General features: G+C 37.6%; 1 protein-coding gene across 2 annotated transcripts in view; it reads right to left on the reverse strand.

Moving 5' to 3' along the window:
* Positions 1 to 7927: 7927 nt before the first annotated feature.
* The window catches only part of fign (fidgetin), a 29465-nt gene continuing 17859 nt past the window's right edge, over positions 7928 to 19533 (reverse strand). For both annotated transcript variants that reach the window (XM_080902480.1, XM_080902479.1), the window contains one exon: positions 7928 to 14728. In XM_080902480.1, coding sequence (XP_080758606.1) covers positions 12495 to 14720 — 2226 coding nt within the window. In that variant the 5' untranslated portion in view covers positions 14721 to 14728 and the 3' untranslated portion in view covers positions 7928 to 12494. The remainder of the gene's footprint in view (positions 14729 to 19533) is intronic.

Below are 19533 nucleotides of genomic sequence, written 5' to 3' on the forward strand. Positions count from 1 at the left end.
TACCTTTCATCTTGGAGGAGATTTGGAGAGGTTTCAGACCACAGAGACTTCTTAATTCTCACTAATTCATTTGCGTTCCAGATTCACTGGGCCTGGGATAACCTGAGAATGATAATGAACTCGCAAGGGGAGTGCATGGTCCCTTGCCTTTGAATGTGCTCAGAATAGATTCAGATAATCTTTCCTTTTGAATCTTTCTCGAGGAGAAGAATCCTATTAAGAGTGATTGCTTGTCATGAGATGTTCTCTTAAGTTGGGGAGGTTTGGCCACAGATACACCCTGCTCTCTGAAGATATAACCTTAACTTTGTGCTTCTTTTAAATCACAGAAATACAATATATCTGTGCTAAGTTTTCGATTTCAAAATCATACTTTATAATGAATATTTACTTGCAAGCTGCACAATCCTCAATCAATACATTCTACCCACCAGCTCATAGAAAAAGTCTGGCTGTTTTTTTCCTCCCTGGAAATCAAGCCTCAACCAAACACTATATTATCATTACAAATGAGGTAGCTATCTATTTACAATTGTGGATTAAAAATGCCACATTTTCAATACTGTACACAAACAACTAGGCTTGTCTGTTTAATGGCAAGAAAAGTTTGCTCTTCAGAAATTACTTGCGCCATTTCTTCCCTGCGTTTCTGCTGCATTTACCATTGAAATACAGAATGTTTACAGTTACAGTTTGTTCAATAGAAAAAAAAAATCCTTTACAAATAAAACTCTTTTTTTTTTTTGCAACTGCACTCCTGACATTCACAAGCAAACAGTGTTTGTCCTTTGCTGTCAGATCATGACTGATATTTGGATTGAAAGAATTTTTTATATGCTTCTTTATAGCAGGCTGACAATGAATAGAGAGATTTTCAAGAGATTTATAGGTCTGTGGAGTTCTGAGGGATAGATCGCAAACTCTTGTGAAAAAAGGGAGGGAAAGCTGCCTTACTTCAGGGCTGGTCTCATCTTTGGTCAAACAGAAGTGAGCTTAATTTGTGGGTCTGCCTGGGGAATTTCAAAGGAAAAAGGCTTTGAGTGACGCCAAGCTTGAGCTCCCTGATGTTAGTGAGATGAATGAAAGCAGGGTCTAGAGGCTACGGGCCTTCTCACACTCTCACATTAACAAAGGTCTTTTAAATTCTCATCAGGGTAATTGTATAGGATGCAGTAATATGCAAACCAATGCTTTTGAGGAGACAGGGAGCACTTGTCTTATGTGTGATAATACTGACACATTAGAAAGTAACCAGCGACAACACACAGTATATTGTAATAGATTACTGGTTTAAAATAACTAGTGGTTATAAACAGCCAAAACATGTCACCGCACCAGTCGCACATAAACTCACATTGTGTCACATAACTTTTGAAGCTATGCACATTAACTATAAATTAAAATGCAGTTTAACTGGATATCTGATCATGCACAACACAACAGTCTTCCTAATTTTGTCCTTTATGCACATTTGGCCGAGAAATGACCTGATCTAAAATATAGCAGACTTTTATGATTTACTCACAATAAAGCTATAATATCTAGTTGTCAAAATAAAACAACTCTTATTTCCTAGCTGGTTCGTATTGCTGAAAATACAAAAAATTCATTCTTTGGCTCTTGGTGTTTTTCAACAGACTTACTGTGCTATTGTATAGAACTGACTGGCCTTGATAGAATGACCTAACATTTTGACAGGACAAAATATAAAGCTGCTCTTTATTCTGTGGACAATTCACCAGATGCAGGCATGTGAATAGTTTTAATCAATAGAAATGTGGGTGTACTCTATGATTTATTCCAGGCTTTGCTTTATGTACAAAGAAACCGCGGACATTGCTAAGAGTGCAAGCTGTAATGGGACCCACTCAATTTTCCCTGAAAGCTCGTGTTGTGATGGTTGTTGCCGTGAAGTATTTACAAGTGCTATCTGATCAGCCTCAGAAGGTTGCCAACGTGACAGATGATTAGGTATGGCAAACGAGCCTCATCACCAGCTAAATTGATGACTCAAGGCTCGATGACAGACAACTCTATTTGTATCTAGATAAGGCCCTGGCAGCCCTGTACCAATCAAAATGGAGTTATTATTGAGCATAAAGAAAAGCATTTGTAATATCATTAAATCCAGATATGCCTCTCTTCACATCTGGCAGGCAGCCATGCATGTGAAGAAAGGATGGAGGGAGAGGGGGGTTTAAGGGACAGAAAGAGAAAAGCAAGGCAAGAAAAAAACACTCGGGGCAATCATTCCTGGCAGTGTGCTGGCAGCTGCAGTGTTTTTTTGTAATTTCAATATGTTTCTCTGCACCTCAAGCGTGGGTGCAATAACTGCTTACAGATTGCTTATGTCATCAAATTTTGACAAACTTCTCAATTGCTTTTGGCCTTCGTCTGTAGCCATCTGCTTTCTCCTCTTCCTCCTTATCTCCCCCTGACCTCCATAGTCTATTTCACCTGAAAGCAACTATACTTGAAATGGGAAATGGTTGAAAACAAGCCATTTTTGAAAGCAACAATTCGTTGTTATTTATCTTAGACTTGCAATGACTGGTGCAGGCGCAACAGAGAAAAGCTAACACAACAACTGACAACTGATCCATGTGCTCAACCTTTAAGCACAGTTGAATTAGACTTGATTTGAAGCTCGGGATCAACACAACACCCTTGCAGTCGTTTTGTGATCAAAATAAATTATAGTTGAGCATAAAAATGGGTGAACTCATCAAATCCAATTAAACCAAAATCAAATCCTAGGTTACTGTTTTACAGATATACAGAAAGCATTGATATGGAGAAAATTTGGTTTTGGGAAATTGTCTTATGCACCAAACAGCTGAAAAATGCGGTTTGCTTAATCTTCAGCATCGTCTGTGGGCAACAAGTTAAATTGTAGCCAATTCCAGGTAGCTGCTTGTTACCTCCAGTAATGAAATATGAACTATAAAAGCGGCAAGGCTAAAGTTGTGGGTTAAAATCTAAAAAAATAAGCTTTAATACCCTAAAAATCCCTGTAGGGTTGAGTGGAATTGCAGGTCAGTTGATTGCTGGCTCGCGCAAATTATTATGGCTGCTTTAGTATGATTATATATATGTAAGAGCCCTTTACCTTACTCGTCTATATTCCTGTTAATCAAGTCAGTCAGTTTATTCCAATGTCGGAGATTTCCTCTACTTGCACAGACTCAAAACATAATAGAGACCTCTTAAATTGTAAACTCACCATGCGGCATTAAGATGTATCTTGTTCCATGAGCCGGTGATCAGAGTAAACAACACGCTCCGTATAATATAGTCAATCCACAGTTTGACATTTCTCTCTGCTTTTCATATCTTTGCTTGAAATGACAGTCTGTGTAACATGTGGAGGCTTTAAAAATGCCATGGCTGATATGAAATCAATTTGCATTTCCCCAGTGCCTGGATAACATGGCCCTGTCAGAGGACCCTGCAGATCTGCTGGAGATAATGACGTTATAGAGGGCGGCTTGCACTGTGAAGAGGATGAAATTGAAAGAGTGACGCTCTGTGTTTCCCATGATTGCCTTGACAGGGGGATGTGTGGCTATTGGACATGTACTCTTCTGTCTTTGCTCCCCATTAGGTCCACTTGTTCCCAGTCAGGGGTTAAGACAGACTAAAGAGATCCACCAATCTGACCAGTCAAAGGCTCTGTGTGTCAGTGATGGTATTTCAACAACATGAACTTTTATCCAAAGGAATGGTAAAAAACTGTCAACCTTATTAATGTTACAGTGCTGATTGTCGCTCAACAAATATCACAAATAATTCTTTAAAATCAGAATTTAGACAGCTTTCAGCATTATATACTATGGATGTAACTTAATACACTGACTAGTGAGCACTGAAAAAGAAAAGATCTCAGGAGCTAAGGCCAGTTTAAAGGTATTACTGTTTAATGGTTAAAAGAGAAGAGAAAAATAAAAAGGGTCTCTCCCTTCTGCTCACTGTTATCCCACTGATTTTAGACAGCTTTATAGCTAGCCTGGTATTCCAGGAGTAATTTGTGAGCCCATCATTATATTTTTCAAAAGAACTCCTCTAATGGCAATACCAGTTTGGCTACTTTATGAAAATGTGTAAAGAAATTATCCACATACAGAGGTATACAACAGTATGCAACCTAGAATTTGTTTTGGAAACTGGAAGCAGAGAGCTGATGATGCTGACCTGAGGACATGTAAACTTGATGACACCTGTGGAGGGGGTCTGCTTGTTATCGAGCCCAGTGTATGGTAAAACAGAGGGACATCTCTCCCACTGTTGCAACACTAATTTAAGTTGATATAAACTATAGGTAATTCCAGCTGAGTTTTTCCTCACTTTGCCCATTTCAGGCCACCGAATCTGAAAAACTCTGACCTCAACTGTGGAGTCAGTCTCGCTCTCTCTCTGCTGAAAAAGAAAATGTTATGATCGCTTCAGCTGCTATCTAATAATTTATTGTCGGCATCGATTAATGCGCTTTAGCAAAGGCTCAAATTCTATTACCACCGTTAATAATCATAACCATCATCAACAAGTAAATTCATGAAAATCACAAATGTTTGACCAACTGGCAAATGCAGAGCCTTCAAAATCATCCAATGGGATGATGTTACAGCGTTTATTTATTCTTATTTTTTTCTTTATTTATATTGCTTCCTCGGTTCCACTAAAGTCACGACTGTCCTTTGCAATCAGTTTTTTTTTCAAATGCAAAACATGAGAGAACTGATAAACCAAAGCAAAACAGTTAAAAGTCATTTCTTGATAATTAGAACTGACAGTCTGAAAAGCTTCTAAAGTAAATATTAGGAGTTCAAAATGTTTGGAAAAAAAAGAAAAGAAGAAATCACATGGAAGACATACACATGCTAATTATATTTGTGCATTGCAGACCAACTTATTTTCTGGGTTTCCATATGCCCAATTATTATTGCTATTATTTTTTTTTCAAATCGAGACAGAGATGCTTTGAATGCCTGGGGATTAAAAGGGTCATAGTATAAGTATCTAAGAGTGTATGGTGGGTGTGATGCAGCAGTGGGATCAGTGAAGTAGAAAATGTGATGCGCTATTACAATAAATACAAAAAGTCGACAATGTATGCACAAGTGGTCCGCTGGGCCTTATGTCTACCTTTGGCAAGCTGTCATCTATATTTAAAATACACTGCAGTACACTGGGATGCCAGCGTATAATAAGGAGTATACTTACAATATATGAGGGAGACAGGCTTATAATGAGACATCCTGGCTCTAATCAACCTTATAAAAGTCTGAAGAGGAACAGAGCTGCATCTGCCACACCAACAGTTTTCACACCCAGTTTTCAATTAATGAAAACATAATTTTGTTCAGTCCTCCAGGACGGGGATAACTTGAGGGCCTTCTATGTGGTGTGAACAAACCTTTGCGCTCTGTAGCTCTGTTGGTGTGTGCGAGACACATACACAGTCCAATTGTACTCAAAGACACACACATGCGCGTACACACAAAGCAAGAATTTATACTTGTCTGTATGGTTTGTTAGCACTCAAGAGATAAAACTTTACATGTTGCTCCCAATTAGCACAGCAGTGACCGTGCACTGTCTCCTGTGCTCAGCTTCCCTTCTGAAGAGGGTCTATTTATGTGAAGACTCATGAGAATGTGAGAATTGAGGCGAGAGAGAGGAGATATGGACTGTGTGAGATAGAGGGTGTGTGTGTGTGTGTGTGTGCGTGTTATGAAGGAAACAGGGTGAGAGAGAGGGAGTGAAAGAACGAGATAGAGAGAAAGGGAGAATTGAAATGGCTTAAGCATTCATTTTGAGTGGAGAGACAGGTCCTATTAACATTTAACAGCATTTGTGCAACTTGGTGCCGAGGTTATGATGCAAATGAGGAGGAATTAAAACTGGCCAGAGGTTTGTCATTGATGGATTGCAGTCTGGCAGTGTTCACACTTCCTCGTGTCCATCAGAAGCGATTACTGTGTAATTAAACCTTATTTCTGGACTTTCTAGTGCATAATTACTTTGTGAATGTAACCATCATCTAAAAGCTACAAAAATGCTTTACCATTTACTCTAGCAGTCAGTTTCATGGGCTTGTGTCAGATATAGCCATCAGACAGAGCAAAAGAACTGTCACTTTTAATAAGAGGAAAAAAATTAAATGAAACAGTATGCTTATTACAGAAAAATTAGGCTTTCAAGAGTCCTTTCTGTTATTTGCATAATTTATCCCCCACCCCACCTACCACACATACACACACTGCAAGCTTTAGGCAATTTCCCTCACATTTAAATAGATTGCACATTTAAGGCTACTTAAGGAAAATTATCACTTTGCATATTTTAATTGTTATGAAGGAAGTGATTTGAGAGAGGTCTGTGGCTCATCCTCTTGAGCCATGCGGTTGTGAAGCTGTCTGATTCGGCTGCTCAGCGCTGCAGCTCCACAGATAACCTCCGAGTTCACACACATCCACTCCAGTTTCATCAGAATGCAAATGAAGCACAGAACACTGGGACAAGTGAATCTTTGATATTTACAAAATAGCCACTAATAACTTGAGTGTAATTTGTTTGACTCAACTTTATTTTTCTCTTATCTGTCCTGCTTTTTTTTTCCTGGTCAAATGCCTCTTGTTTAAAAATTCAGAGGGAAGAAACAAAGGGCATGTTTGGTGCTAGAATTTCAGAGCTCACAACACTCTATCTATCTATCTATCTATCTATCTATCTATCTATCTATCTATCTATCTATCTATCTATCTATCTATCTATCTATCTATCTATCTATCTATCCATCCATCCATCCATCCATCCATCCATCCAATTAAACAAAGAGGGCACAATAAATGAGGCAAAGGAAATAAATCTGAAGAGTATTTTTGTCATTCAGCCATAAATTAGATAAAATTATCTTGACTAAATTACTAAAGAATTATTTCCAGGTAATGTGCTAAAGCATAAGACCCATGCTAAATAATGCCTGAAAACAATTCCGTCCTCCAAGGACAGTTCTCCATGGGAGACTGCAGTGTTTTAAGTGTTAGTATTCTTGCCTTGACAAGCTTATCAGTCCTTATGAAGTCAGATAGTGACAGGCACTGATAATACGAAATTCAATTTAAAAAAAAAAAAAACCCATCTTTTTGTTGGGTAATTTTACTAATTTAAATAATGCAAATCTCAAATCTTCATTTAGAACAGCTATATGGAAATTTACAAAATGTATGTTTCTCCAAATAATAAGGAATGAAGGACATAATACAAGCAGAATGTTTTTCATCCTGTCAAACCAGTGTCACTATCTTTATGTTTATAGTAATGAGAAAGACACATGTTAGATTTCATGATAAACTCACACACAAATAATATTAACATGCATACACAATTTAAAAAAAGAGAAAATAACCAGTACTAATAAAGTGTCTTTCCTCATTCATGTTAATTGCACAGAACCTTCCCACGCATGTACCACCTACATCTTAATGACACCATAAAGTGGAACTTTAGCATACCTGTTTGCTTTCTACTAAAAAAACATCCATCCATCCATCCATCCATCCATCCATCCTCATCCGCTTTTTCCGGGGCCGGGTCGCGGGGGCAGCAGCCTAAGCAAAGAGGCCCAGACCTCCCTCTCCCCAGCCACCTCCTCCAGCTTATCCGGGGGAATACCAAGACGTTCCCAGGCCAGCCGAGAGATATAATCTCTCCAGCGTGTACTAAAAAAACATCAATTATGAATTTATAAATGTTCATGGATCACGAAAGGTGTCATTGATGGGCGGTGCGTAATAAAAAAGTATGTTTCGAACTGCTGCTAACTGATTTATTTTACTCTAAAACACCAGTTAACTTAAAAAAAAAAATTATCACGCTGTAATTGATTTAACATTGTCTTTCAAAATGAATAACTCGAAAAAGAAATAGCACAGTCTATCACACCGTTGCAAATTTAATCAAGTAAGTTTAAGTACAAAATGCATTCAGAGTTCAGGAAAAAAAGAAAACACCTTTATTCAGTATTCAATAACCTTTATGTACCTTGAAATTAAAATACATTTAAATCGACTGTACTGTAAGTATGGCAATACATACACACATATAAACATGTATGTGGTGCACTTCCGTATGTACGCTGTATATCATTAGCAAATGTACAATACATACAGCTATGTGCAAGTTTGTTTTCTGTACAGGTATATGAAAAGTAAAAATTCAGAACTTTCATATTTTAATGTTATCCCTCACACTTGCATGTAGAATTGCAAGTGCACAGATATACACAATAACATGCGCACTACAACAATTCACAAAAGATTAAAGCAAGTCGTTATTTTTTAGGAAAAGAATTTGCATTGGGGACCTTGCAAGAGACAAGGTTAATGGAAACATGATATTGTGAATATACTGAACGTCAGTACTGTATGTGCAGGTTAACGTCATCTTTGTTTTCAAGGTGCCTTTTTTTTTTCTGTGACTAGTTCTTGACAGCGTAAAGACAGTCTCTGTGAGGTAGACTGCTCAAATTCAAGGGCAAGCTTTTATTTTATGCATTTTTTTGTTTGTTTTAAATTTTTATCCACAAATGCATGACATTCAAAATGACAGGACATGAGTACTACATGTAAAATATGTAGCAATGAGGTAGAAAAGGTTATAAAGAATGCCAGACTGAAAAAACTCATGATGGAAACACCATTTTAAGCAGTTCGGCAAAATCAAATCACAGAAAAACTGAAAGATATTGAAAAAGATGATACAAGTGACTGAGAGTCAATGTGCTTATCAAAGGTTCTGCTGACATGTTGTGACTGTATACCCACATCACCTTCAATACTGAATGATTTATAATAACATCTACAACATCTGAACTTTACAATGTATTTTGATAAATGTGTCTAAGTTTTCCTCATATCAGATATTTGTCAAAAAAATGTTTACCGTTTAGCTGTCATGACAAATAAAATCATAGAAATGTAACATTTTATGTGCCTTGTGTTACATTGTGCTCTATTACACATTGTTTGGGAGACAGCTTTCTCTAAAATGCACGAAAGATTACTTACATACAACTTAATTTGAGTGGACTATTCCCCCTTTCAATGTACATCTCTGCTGCTTGTGAACAGTTGATCTTTTGTACTTGTGAAATCTGTGCTTGTAAATCGTGCTCAAGGCTTCTTAGTACCTACTTGTTAAAAAAACACAAAAACAACAACAACAAGAAGAAAAAAACTTCTATATTCAGTCTCATATTCCAGTGTGTCATTTTCTACCAAACTCTGTAATAAACAAGTTAACCATATGTGTATTTGTCTTCCATGCAGATATGCTATGTCCATTCACTTTGATGGGGTGAGACTTGAAACTTATTATTTCACAAGCTCATGTATCTCTTAAACATTTAACATACTTTGATTCTGTAACTTAACAATGCCCAGTGAGATGGCAAGAGATTTTCCAATTATACATAAATACATCCGGCAATAAAGGTAAATTCGCAGCTTCCTTAAAACTGTTTTCATCTTATATAGGAGAGAAAATTAAAAAAAAAAAACCCAAAACAAACAGACGCATAAAAGGCAGTAAATACTTGATGTGTAAGGGCTTTTACAAGTAGCATCAACTTTTTCCAATTTCATGTGTTTGCCCTGAGCAGTGGCCAAATTTCATGTAACAATGTTACAATGTTTTAGGATAATTTCATTTGAGAAAAATTGCATGTGACTGGTGAGTATGACTGTTACAATTGACATAATGCGACAATTATTACTACTAATGAACTTACAATGAATGTATGTTTATTTTTTTTATAACTTCCCGGTAATTCCAGTCCCTTCAAAGAACTGGTGTTGGAAATTACCATTGGTATTACATGTACAGAACATGATCGATCCTGACTGTAGTCGTGCGTTACAAACAAACTACTGAATATAATAAATAAGTGAAGAGGGCATGAATATTCTTCATTACTGTTTCTCCAAATATGTGTAGGTCTACAATTTTCAAACTTAACAAATACAATGATTCTGTCCCTAAGCTGATCAAAATGTGTCGGGTTTAGTTACCGTTTTACCAGTTACAATTACTTGTATGGATTTAATTAAACTGCTTAGATTACTCTTCTGTAAAGTGTTACATAGATTATATGAAACTAGAAACAGACTTTTGGTGCAGCTGGTAGATTTCTTGCTCTGTAATTGTTCTAAATGCTTTGAAAACATCCTGATGTGGATCTTCGAAAATTAATGATATCATACCAGGTAGCAGTGATCATTGTGAATGTTGTCTAATAAAAGATAAAAGATAAAATATGTGCAATAGACAACAACAAAAAAAATACGGTCCTTAAGTGCCTCTACCCATCTACATCTGCATCTACTTCAGTGGCATTTTTCAATGTGCGAGTGCTTTGCTTTCCTTACTACTATGAGTACATAATACATTCAATACTTTTACTTGCCAATTCAGCTATCAGATTGGCTCTTTTATTGTTGGAAATGTTGCATGGGCATGTACTGATAAATGGCAGCAAATAGTGATTGAAAACATTGTACGAGTTTAAGTGTGAAAATTATAATAAAATAAAAACAATTTACCAGACAGTGCAAGACTAGCCTTTGGAAATGTCCCTAAAAGGGAATGCCACTCAATTCATGGATGTTACACTTATAGCCTAAGAAGGAAAAGTAAACTTCAACATAATGGAATCATTTTTAAGACAAAACATGTGCAGGCTTACACACGTCTATGTTAGACAAAGATTCAGGGGTCTAGCAAGGTACAGCAACAAGATCACTGGTGAATCTTGGCTAACACAGAGCAAATTATCCTTAAGGCAAAGGCATAGTGTATCACAAACCTGACATTCAGTGGCATTCCCCTTTACGTATATCATATGGTGAGTAACAAGGTTCTTGGCAGTTATCAAAATGTAAAGCTAATAGATTTTTTTTTCCAGAAATTGTTTTGTTCGTTTTCAAAGGATTTTCTAATCGAACAAGCAGAAGAGATGCTGACATTTTGCTGTCCCTATGAATTTGTCTTTCAGAGATAACAAAGAAACTGAGGTAGAAAGAAACTTGGGCTATACATAATCCTTAGGTTTCATTAATGATAAAACAGCAGCAAGATGGAATGAAATCGCTTGGGGCAGTCGTCATTCTCAACCCCAAGATGTTTGTCTACACCCTTTGTATTTCTTTCAGTTCTGCATAACCACAAGCTAGGAATTTATGTCTGCAAACTGGGAACTAAACAACAGGATCATTTTATTTGATGTAAATGAAGATTTTTTTTTCTTTTGACAGCCAAAAGGGGAAAAAATGCTCCAAACAGAAATTTCTTTAAGGCTATAAGTCAAGATACACAATGATTCCATTATTTTTAAAGGCAATTGTCTGATCATAGAACAAGTTTCCATTTCAAACTAATTTCAAAGTTAAAGAATCCTAGACAAATAAATGAGAATTACTCTCAAACATTCATTGCAGGAAACTTCTCATTTTGAGGTATTAAATAGCCTTTCATGGTTAGATGATGCGATTTTAAATGCAAGTCAGATGCTTGTGTATTGTGTAGTGCTTTGATACAAGCTCATGAGGTACTAGACATATCATCAACATCATCATCACTTTCCTGAGTTGTCAAATAGAGAACATCAAAAGAAAAAATGGTAGAATTTTACATTGTGACTATTCTGATATTTTAACAAGAATTACATAGTAATTTAATGTTGAAATTGAATTCACTGTGTCAGCTTTTTTTCAAAAAATGTAACTGTCACTTTTATTTATAGCACATCAACCAAATTTAAGTTGAGTGAAAAACAAACAAACATATTTTCATATTCTCCACCTAAAAATAATGGATATACCAAAGTTATGGTAAGTAAATGACTTACACATGCATAAAATCTGTGTAAGGTAATGAACCCCAACTAAAATTATGCCAGTAAATTTAATTCAGCTCAAATTAACCACGGGTGTTCACAGAGAGCACAAAACAGACACAGCTGAAGAACACTGTTCAATAATAAAGAGAAAGCAAGGTTTTGTCACATTGTAAAGCTTTTTTTTTTGTATTAGCACATTTCACCAATGAAGATTGTGAGGCAAAAAAATACAACAAAAAACTTAAACAGCACCACCTCAGGCACTTGATAGCAACTAAATCTCAAGATCAGCAGAATAGTATATATATATTTAAATATATATATATGTATATACAAAAATGTGGGGCATCTTCTCCAAGCTGTTTGAGTTGTAGTTAACACATGGATTTAGCCATATAAAGTTTCTTTTCTGATTTTAACCAAAGTCTGACGTCCAGACTGATAACTTCTGTCAGAAGCCAAAAAAGGAAATTTCCTTTACTCTATATAGCATGTTCATGTCATCACTGTTTGTTTTTTTTTCTTCCTCACTGAAGGCTAAACACTTATTTGTACTTAACAACTGGTTTTAAAGAAACTGTGTTTGATAGGTCCCATTTCATTGACTACAACCAAACATTTTATTCCACTCAGTGTACACATCAAGTTCTTTTTGTGATATGCTGGGCTGGAATTTGCAAAACACATTGTCAAAGTCTTGGTAAGAGATTGGCCTCATCTGACTGGGGTGGATGTTTGACAGGTCAGTACCAGGCATGCCATGGAGCGGACCTACGACAGCCTCTTGACAGAGTTGGACCACATCCAGTCCTGAAAAGCCTTCTGTCCTCTGAACAAGTAATGACATCTCTTTGTCACTAAGACAGTAGTTATGCTGTGAGAGCAACTGACTGATTATCTGATGGCGTGCAGTCCCATCAGGCAAGGGAATTAACAATCTCTTGGTAAAGTACCTCCGCAGGGACTCTGGGATCTCTTCAGGCTTACTTGTGGAGCAGACCACAAGAACATGGTCCTCAGTAGAGGTCAAAATACTGTCAAGCTGTATGAGAAGCTCAGCCTTCAGGTGATTCACAGGACTCTCCTCACTGAGCTGGGCTGACAGCAGTAGGTCCACCTCACTGATGAAGACTACTGCTGGTTGGCGACAACGTGCCATGAGGAAAGAAGCCTGGATGATCTTGTCCCCTTCTCCCAACCACTTGGTCACCAGTGCTGAACTGCTTAATCGCAAGAAGGCAGCCCCCAGTTGGTTGGCCATGCAGCGTGCCAGAAGTGTCCTACCAGTTCCCTGAGGTCCAAATAAAAGGAGGCTCCGAGGTAACGTGGCCAGTCCGCTGAACATATCTGGCCTTAAAATGGGCCATAGTATCTCCTCTTTTATGGCTGCTTTGGCCATATCCAGACCTGCAATGTCACTCCAGTCCACTGGGGAGCCTTGCTGAAGGATTTCTGTGGTTACCAGCTCTACAAGGTTGGAATCACTATTCTTCAGCTGTTCCTCTGCAGCATGGATGGAGGAGGTAGCTGTACCTATATCAGACCCCGTTAGGGAGTGAGAGAGGTGCTGTCTGTGCTCTTCGGTTTGCTCGCTCATCATGGGAGATTCAAACTTGCTGTAGGGCTCAGTAGTTCTAAGATCACCTGCAGAGCTTTTTGTTGAGCCGTATGATGGAGGAGTTAGTGCTCTGCCAGAGTGCAAGTTAAATTTTCTTTGCTGATCAGAAGATATTGGCTGCTTCGTTGGTTTAAAAGCTAAAGATGTCGCTTCAGCATTTCTTTCAAAGCCACTGCCCCTGTTTGAGTCTGAGATGCTGCCATCTACTATTCTGTACATGGGGCTCTGTGCAGAGCGCTGTTGGTTGTAGCTGAAATTACCATAGCTTGAGTCCATATCTCCATGTCCACTCATGTAGAAAGCTTTTCGTTTTAATGAGTTGGATGTGCTGCCATTCAAAGGTGTTGGTGCAATTGGGGTATGATTATTGGACTGGTAGGTGTAGCCAGGCAATGTGGAGGGAGGGATTGGTGTAGGAGCTGCAATACCAGACGGCAGATAAGCAGAAGGAGGGGGTGCTCCCCCAGGGCTATAACCAGGGCCAACTGCAGCCTGCGAAGCATACCCTGTTGGAGGATAATTGTAGTTGGGAAGGTTTGGAGACCCAGTGTTGTAGCTCGGCACTAAACTAGGAGGAGGCGGGGGAGGGGGTTGTAATAGCCCAGCGCTGTGCAAAGGAGAAGGATGTGGGGATGGGAGGGCGGGGGTACTCTGGCCGCTGTAGCTAGAATGCAGGTAGGAACCGTTGTAGCTGGCAGTATATTCCTGAGAGGGGAGGCCCGAGTGGAGAGTAGTGGCTGTGTGACTTCCACAGTTACTACTGGAATAGCTAGGCTCAGACAAACTGCTGGCCACCCCTGGGGAGCTGCCTATGCTAGCTGACACATCTGTAGGGGGTAGGGCAGCTGTCATTCCAGCTTTGCTCACAGATATAACATCTGGAGCACAGTTCATTGGGTAAATCCCCTCCTGCCAGGACTCATTCTCTGACTTTCGTCCATTCATGAGTCCAGTAGTGCTATCAGAGTAGGAGCACAGCAGGGTTCTTTCATTTGGGCCTTCTAGGATCCCAGAGTACTTCTCTGCATATTTCTTAAGCAGATTGGAGGCAGTCAGCGCAGAGATGTCATCATTTGCCCACGCATACTGGTATGTTCGCTGTAAGTGCCCCCGGTAGGCCTCTACTTTGTGTGCTGGTGAGCGAGTAGTGGATGAGATGTCAAAGTGTTGCTCTGCCCATTGTGTGTGCTCTGGGGTCCACTGCATCTTTAGACCTGGATATTTCACATAGGGAAGAAATATATCAATGTAAGCATTGAATTGTGGTTTACCATCATTTAAATGCAATAATATTCTACAGTCAAATTATAAAAATTCAAACACACTGAAGTCCATAGGTGTTTTTATGACCGTTTTGTAAGAGGAGTAAAAAAAAACATACAAAGTTAAAAAAAGAAGAAGATATATTTGTTTAACCTATGTACTAAGTACATTTTATACAATATCAGAAATATAATGTTTAATACTATTTGCTTCATAATCTCTACATGTCTCTTATGACAGAAAACACTATCTGAATACACATCACAGACACGATGAGGATGTGGGACCCATCACTTGGTAACGGTGGTATAATCCACCCAACACAGAGCAGAGTGACACAGACATTGCAGGTCAGTCTATAATCCAACTCTCATCTGAGGCATTCTGAGACAGTTTCAAATCTGCTTGGAGGACAGCAGCAAAGCAATCTTCCTTGGCAGCGCTCTGTTGCTTTCATCACACAAACCCCTCAGCCCAGCATGAATTACATCCACATCGAGTCTGCCTACTGCTCCCTCATCGGCAGAGTGAGGATGAGGGAAAAAAAACAAAAAAAACCCCCCATGCTTCACTTGTCTTTTTCTCCCCAGCCTCTCTATGTAGCTTTAAAGGTTTGAATGACAGAAATAATCAAGTTAAATACTAAAATAAATCTGCAAATAAAACTTTTTACTCACGCTGTCATCTATTACTCTGAGATTATCAGAGGGTGTACTATATCCCCAAAGAATTTAGATTACTAGAGATTACAGCTCAAGGCAATCTGATTGTGTACACAGTCTCACATCTCTCATGAACACTAATCTGACCAAATGCCACAAGAAGATATGAGAGAGGATGCATTCAACTCAACTGTTTCTGCCCATTAGAATGTCTGTCTTTGTTAAAGAGGCAGTGTAGTGTTATACTGTATATTTCAGTAGGTTAAGTCCATACCACAGCAACAATCAGCTAATGTCCAGATTACAAATGCTGTCGATTCCCTTCTGACTCCCTCCCAGCTATTTGCCCACCAGCAACTCTAGACACCAGCAGCTAATTAGCGGGATGATGCTGCACTAATTGTGTTAATTTACAAGGTTTTAGTCAAAGAGATCCATGCTATAGCTCACATGGTTGTCAACCATCCAAGCTAATCATAAAGGAAAGAAAACCTGAGGCAAAAAGCCAATACATAAAAATAGCATAGCTATACTGTAGTTGAATAGAAATGTTTACCAATATGTAGAAAATGACATGTAAAAACAAATCCTGTTACTATGGAGAACAGTGATAAACTTTAAAATCTGAAACAATAAAATAAAAAAAGTCATACATGTCATACCACAAAATCTTGCAAAAAGTGTATTTAATCTAATATTTCTAATATTAATGAACTTAAAATGAAGCGTCTACACGCTTGAGAATTCCAAAAGTAGTTACTGACTAACATTACTGTGTTAGTCACTCATTATATTCCAGATCAACTGTTTTACTAGGTATGTAGGTGGGTCAAATGCAAATTAAAGAGTCTGCAGAGGAAAAAATATTTTTCCATTACAGTCTGACACCCCCTTTCTTTATTCCTCTCTGCTAATGTGTTTTCTACTGTATATATATATATATATATCTGTAAAATCTCTGTAAAATCATTCAATAGACTTCTTTAACACTCAAGGCACATTTTGTCAATAACAAAATTGCACGCAGCTTATTGAGTAAGCTTTTTCTATTACAGCTAATCCTCTCTGAACAATGTGCCACTTTGGACAAGCAAAGAAGTGCTTCTAGCGAAGCATACTTGAGATCACTGAACATCAAGTATTTTATAAAAAGGAGACCATTCAAGATGATCAAAATTCAACGCACTGCTAAAATAAAGTACATTTGCACTTACAAAAAAGAAAAAGAAAAAGAAAAACTTACACCTAAACCTGGCCTAAATAAATGGGTATTACATACACCAGCAATAACACGACACATTCCAGTCTTAATTGGTATCACTGGGTGTTGAAATTGTTTGAATGCATCAACCAGTTTAATTATACTGAAACATTTATAAACAGTAGTATTTTAACGAAAATCAGAGAATGGCTTGATAAAGAACAAATTTTATAGAATGGATGATCAATGCATACCAAAAGAAAGCATATGAATAAATACTATACATAAATAAAAGGCAAATAATTACACATATAGACACTAATCCATCAAGAGGCATAAATTCATGTGTACACACACATAGCAAATTAATATAATAAGCACCTACTTTGGTTTTACATGACAACGTTGTTCTTTATTGTACCCTCATAGAAATTCAAATACAACATCCACAAGATCCTTTGTCCTTCTTTGAAATGGTATAATTACAGAGAACTCTATTAGAGGAATGTTTTCAGATAGCCTCAGGGCTTGAGCTCAAATTCCACTCATCAGCGACTCACAAATAAGGCCTTTGTTAGACTTTTCTCTGTTTGTTAATTCATTGGTCTCAATAATCCTCTATGGCATATTTAAGATGATCATTGTAAGTAAACATTTGTATTGAAAATGTGTCCAATTCTGGAGTTATTTAGTTCATAAGACATCTGACTGACCCCATGATAAAGGCAAGAATTATCTGATAAAACACATAATTGTCCTGCACAGAATAATATAGAACAATTTCAGTTATACATTATAAATAAAATATCATCAGAGAAGATCAGAAAATACATTCGGCATGTTATGCCATGCTGTGTTATGGTGTTTAATTTCAAGTTGAGTGATCATCATCGATGAAACAGAGATGCTGACCTTTTTGGGAACTATTAATCTGGTAGCCTAGGCCGTTTTTAAGCAAACAAGAGTGGGCCTCCACTCTGTCCATCCAATTTCCTAGTGCGTAAATTGGACCACCGCTTGCACAATTCTCTATTCATTACTGTGCTGCTGAAAGGAAGCACAGAGGTGGCAGAGTGGTTTTCTTTTCCTTTTTCTGTCTATGTGTGTGAGTGTGAGCGAGAGAGAGAAAGCAAAATGCCTTCCAGGAGGGTTCCCAAGCATAAAGAGCTGGACTTTCCTTCCTCTTTTTGGTTTTGGGGGAGGGGAAATCAGGGGGTTGGGGAGGTGGGGGGTGAAAGCTGTCGTAATTGAAACGCAGCCTAATCAGACTCATTACCATTTTTACCAATTTGCACCACCAAAGATGCTTATTAGGTAACTGTGTTTAATAAGCCGCTCTTTAGAAAACTAACTGTAATGAGCTCTTTAAAGTCAAACTTGAGTGTGATTATGCACTGGAAGTGTTTTGCAGAGCTAAAGCAGACTGGTACATTTAGTCATGTACAATGTCATAATTAAGCTGCACAAACTCTGCACTTCACACCACACAATAGTCCCAGCTGAGGCAGTAGACATGCTGAAAAGTATTTATAATTACTGATCATTACAACCCTGGGGTTTTCATCGCTGGACGTAAACATAATTATGGGAGCTTTTGCTTTTATTCTGCACACAGAGCTCTCTACTTGACAAGCGTGAAAATATTGCAGACAGACAGTAATTATGTTTATAAATAAAAAAAAGCTGATATTCATATTCAAATTCACTGGAGATATTCTAAGTAGGGGTGGGGCAAAACATTCTAATACAATGTGAAATGGTAATCGGTATAGCTACAGTCATTCATCTCACATATCAAGTTAAGACTATTTAAACTCAATTTAGAGCTCCATGTAGCAGTAGCTCCAATCTTTGGATGGCAGAGTGCCATTTAACCCCTCATTTAGAAACGATATGCCTTCCTCAGTTACGGTCTTTTCCGCAGCTACTGCCTATACATTTCAGTCTGTCTATCCATAGTAGCAAATTACTACAGGTCTCCAGACTATCAAAGTCAAATGATGCCATATGATTCTATTCTACTCCAAACTTAAAAGGAGGAAATGACTGTACAATGTGCTTATAGTATGTTTATGGCATCTTTTGAAAGTGTTTTTATAATGCCAATAATACAGGAAGATATGAGCTTGAAACCCATTGGAACAGAGGAAGCACCATTTCAAAGTAGCAAACAGGAAAACGTGTCTGACTTTAGCCTGAGCACATGTATTAACATTATCTATCTAAAACTACCCAATGCTGAGCCATTTGCACAGTTCAGATAACTAGAAACAATGTAATTTATCAATGAACCCGCTGATTTGATAGATTAACAATGAATGAGATAATTTATGTATATTACAATATTACATATTATATCTCCTGTCAAAATAAAATAAATAATGGAAAAAAACAGGTTTAAAGGAGGATTTTTAAAATTCACATTTTATTATTTATTATACTACTTTTTATCCATTTATTATTGTACTTAACTGGGTTGTTTCTGGAATATCAAAAAAAGACATTGACACCGAAAATTTAAAGAAAATGTACTGAATCGTGTTAAGAATCAAATTTTAAAAGGCAATAAAAATGTAGAAACATCTTCCACACAAAAAGTTTTGCAAATTAAGTTTATTATTAAGTACTGAAATTAATTTGATATTTATTAAAAAATGTTGTAATTGAAATTACTAGGGCTAGTTGTCAGTAATTCAAACAGCTACCCTAACACACACACACACACACACACACACACACACACACACACACACACACACACACACACACACACACACACACACACACACACACACAAAACAAGTTGCCATAATTGCAAGTTTCTTTAAATAGGAGTAGTAGCATTTAAGAAATTTAAACTTGTGTGATTTAATTTCAGTCACGTATTATTCAG

The sequence above is a fragment of the Rhamphochromis sp. 'chilingali' genome, assembly GCF_963969265.1.
Source record: "Rhamphochromis sp. 'chilingali' genome assembly, chromosome: 14".
NCBI classification, from domain to species: Eukaryota; Metazoa; Chordata; class Actinopteri; order Cichliformes; family Cichlidae; genus Rhamphochromis; species Rhamphochromis sp. 'chilingali'.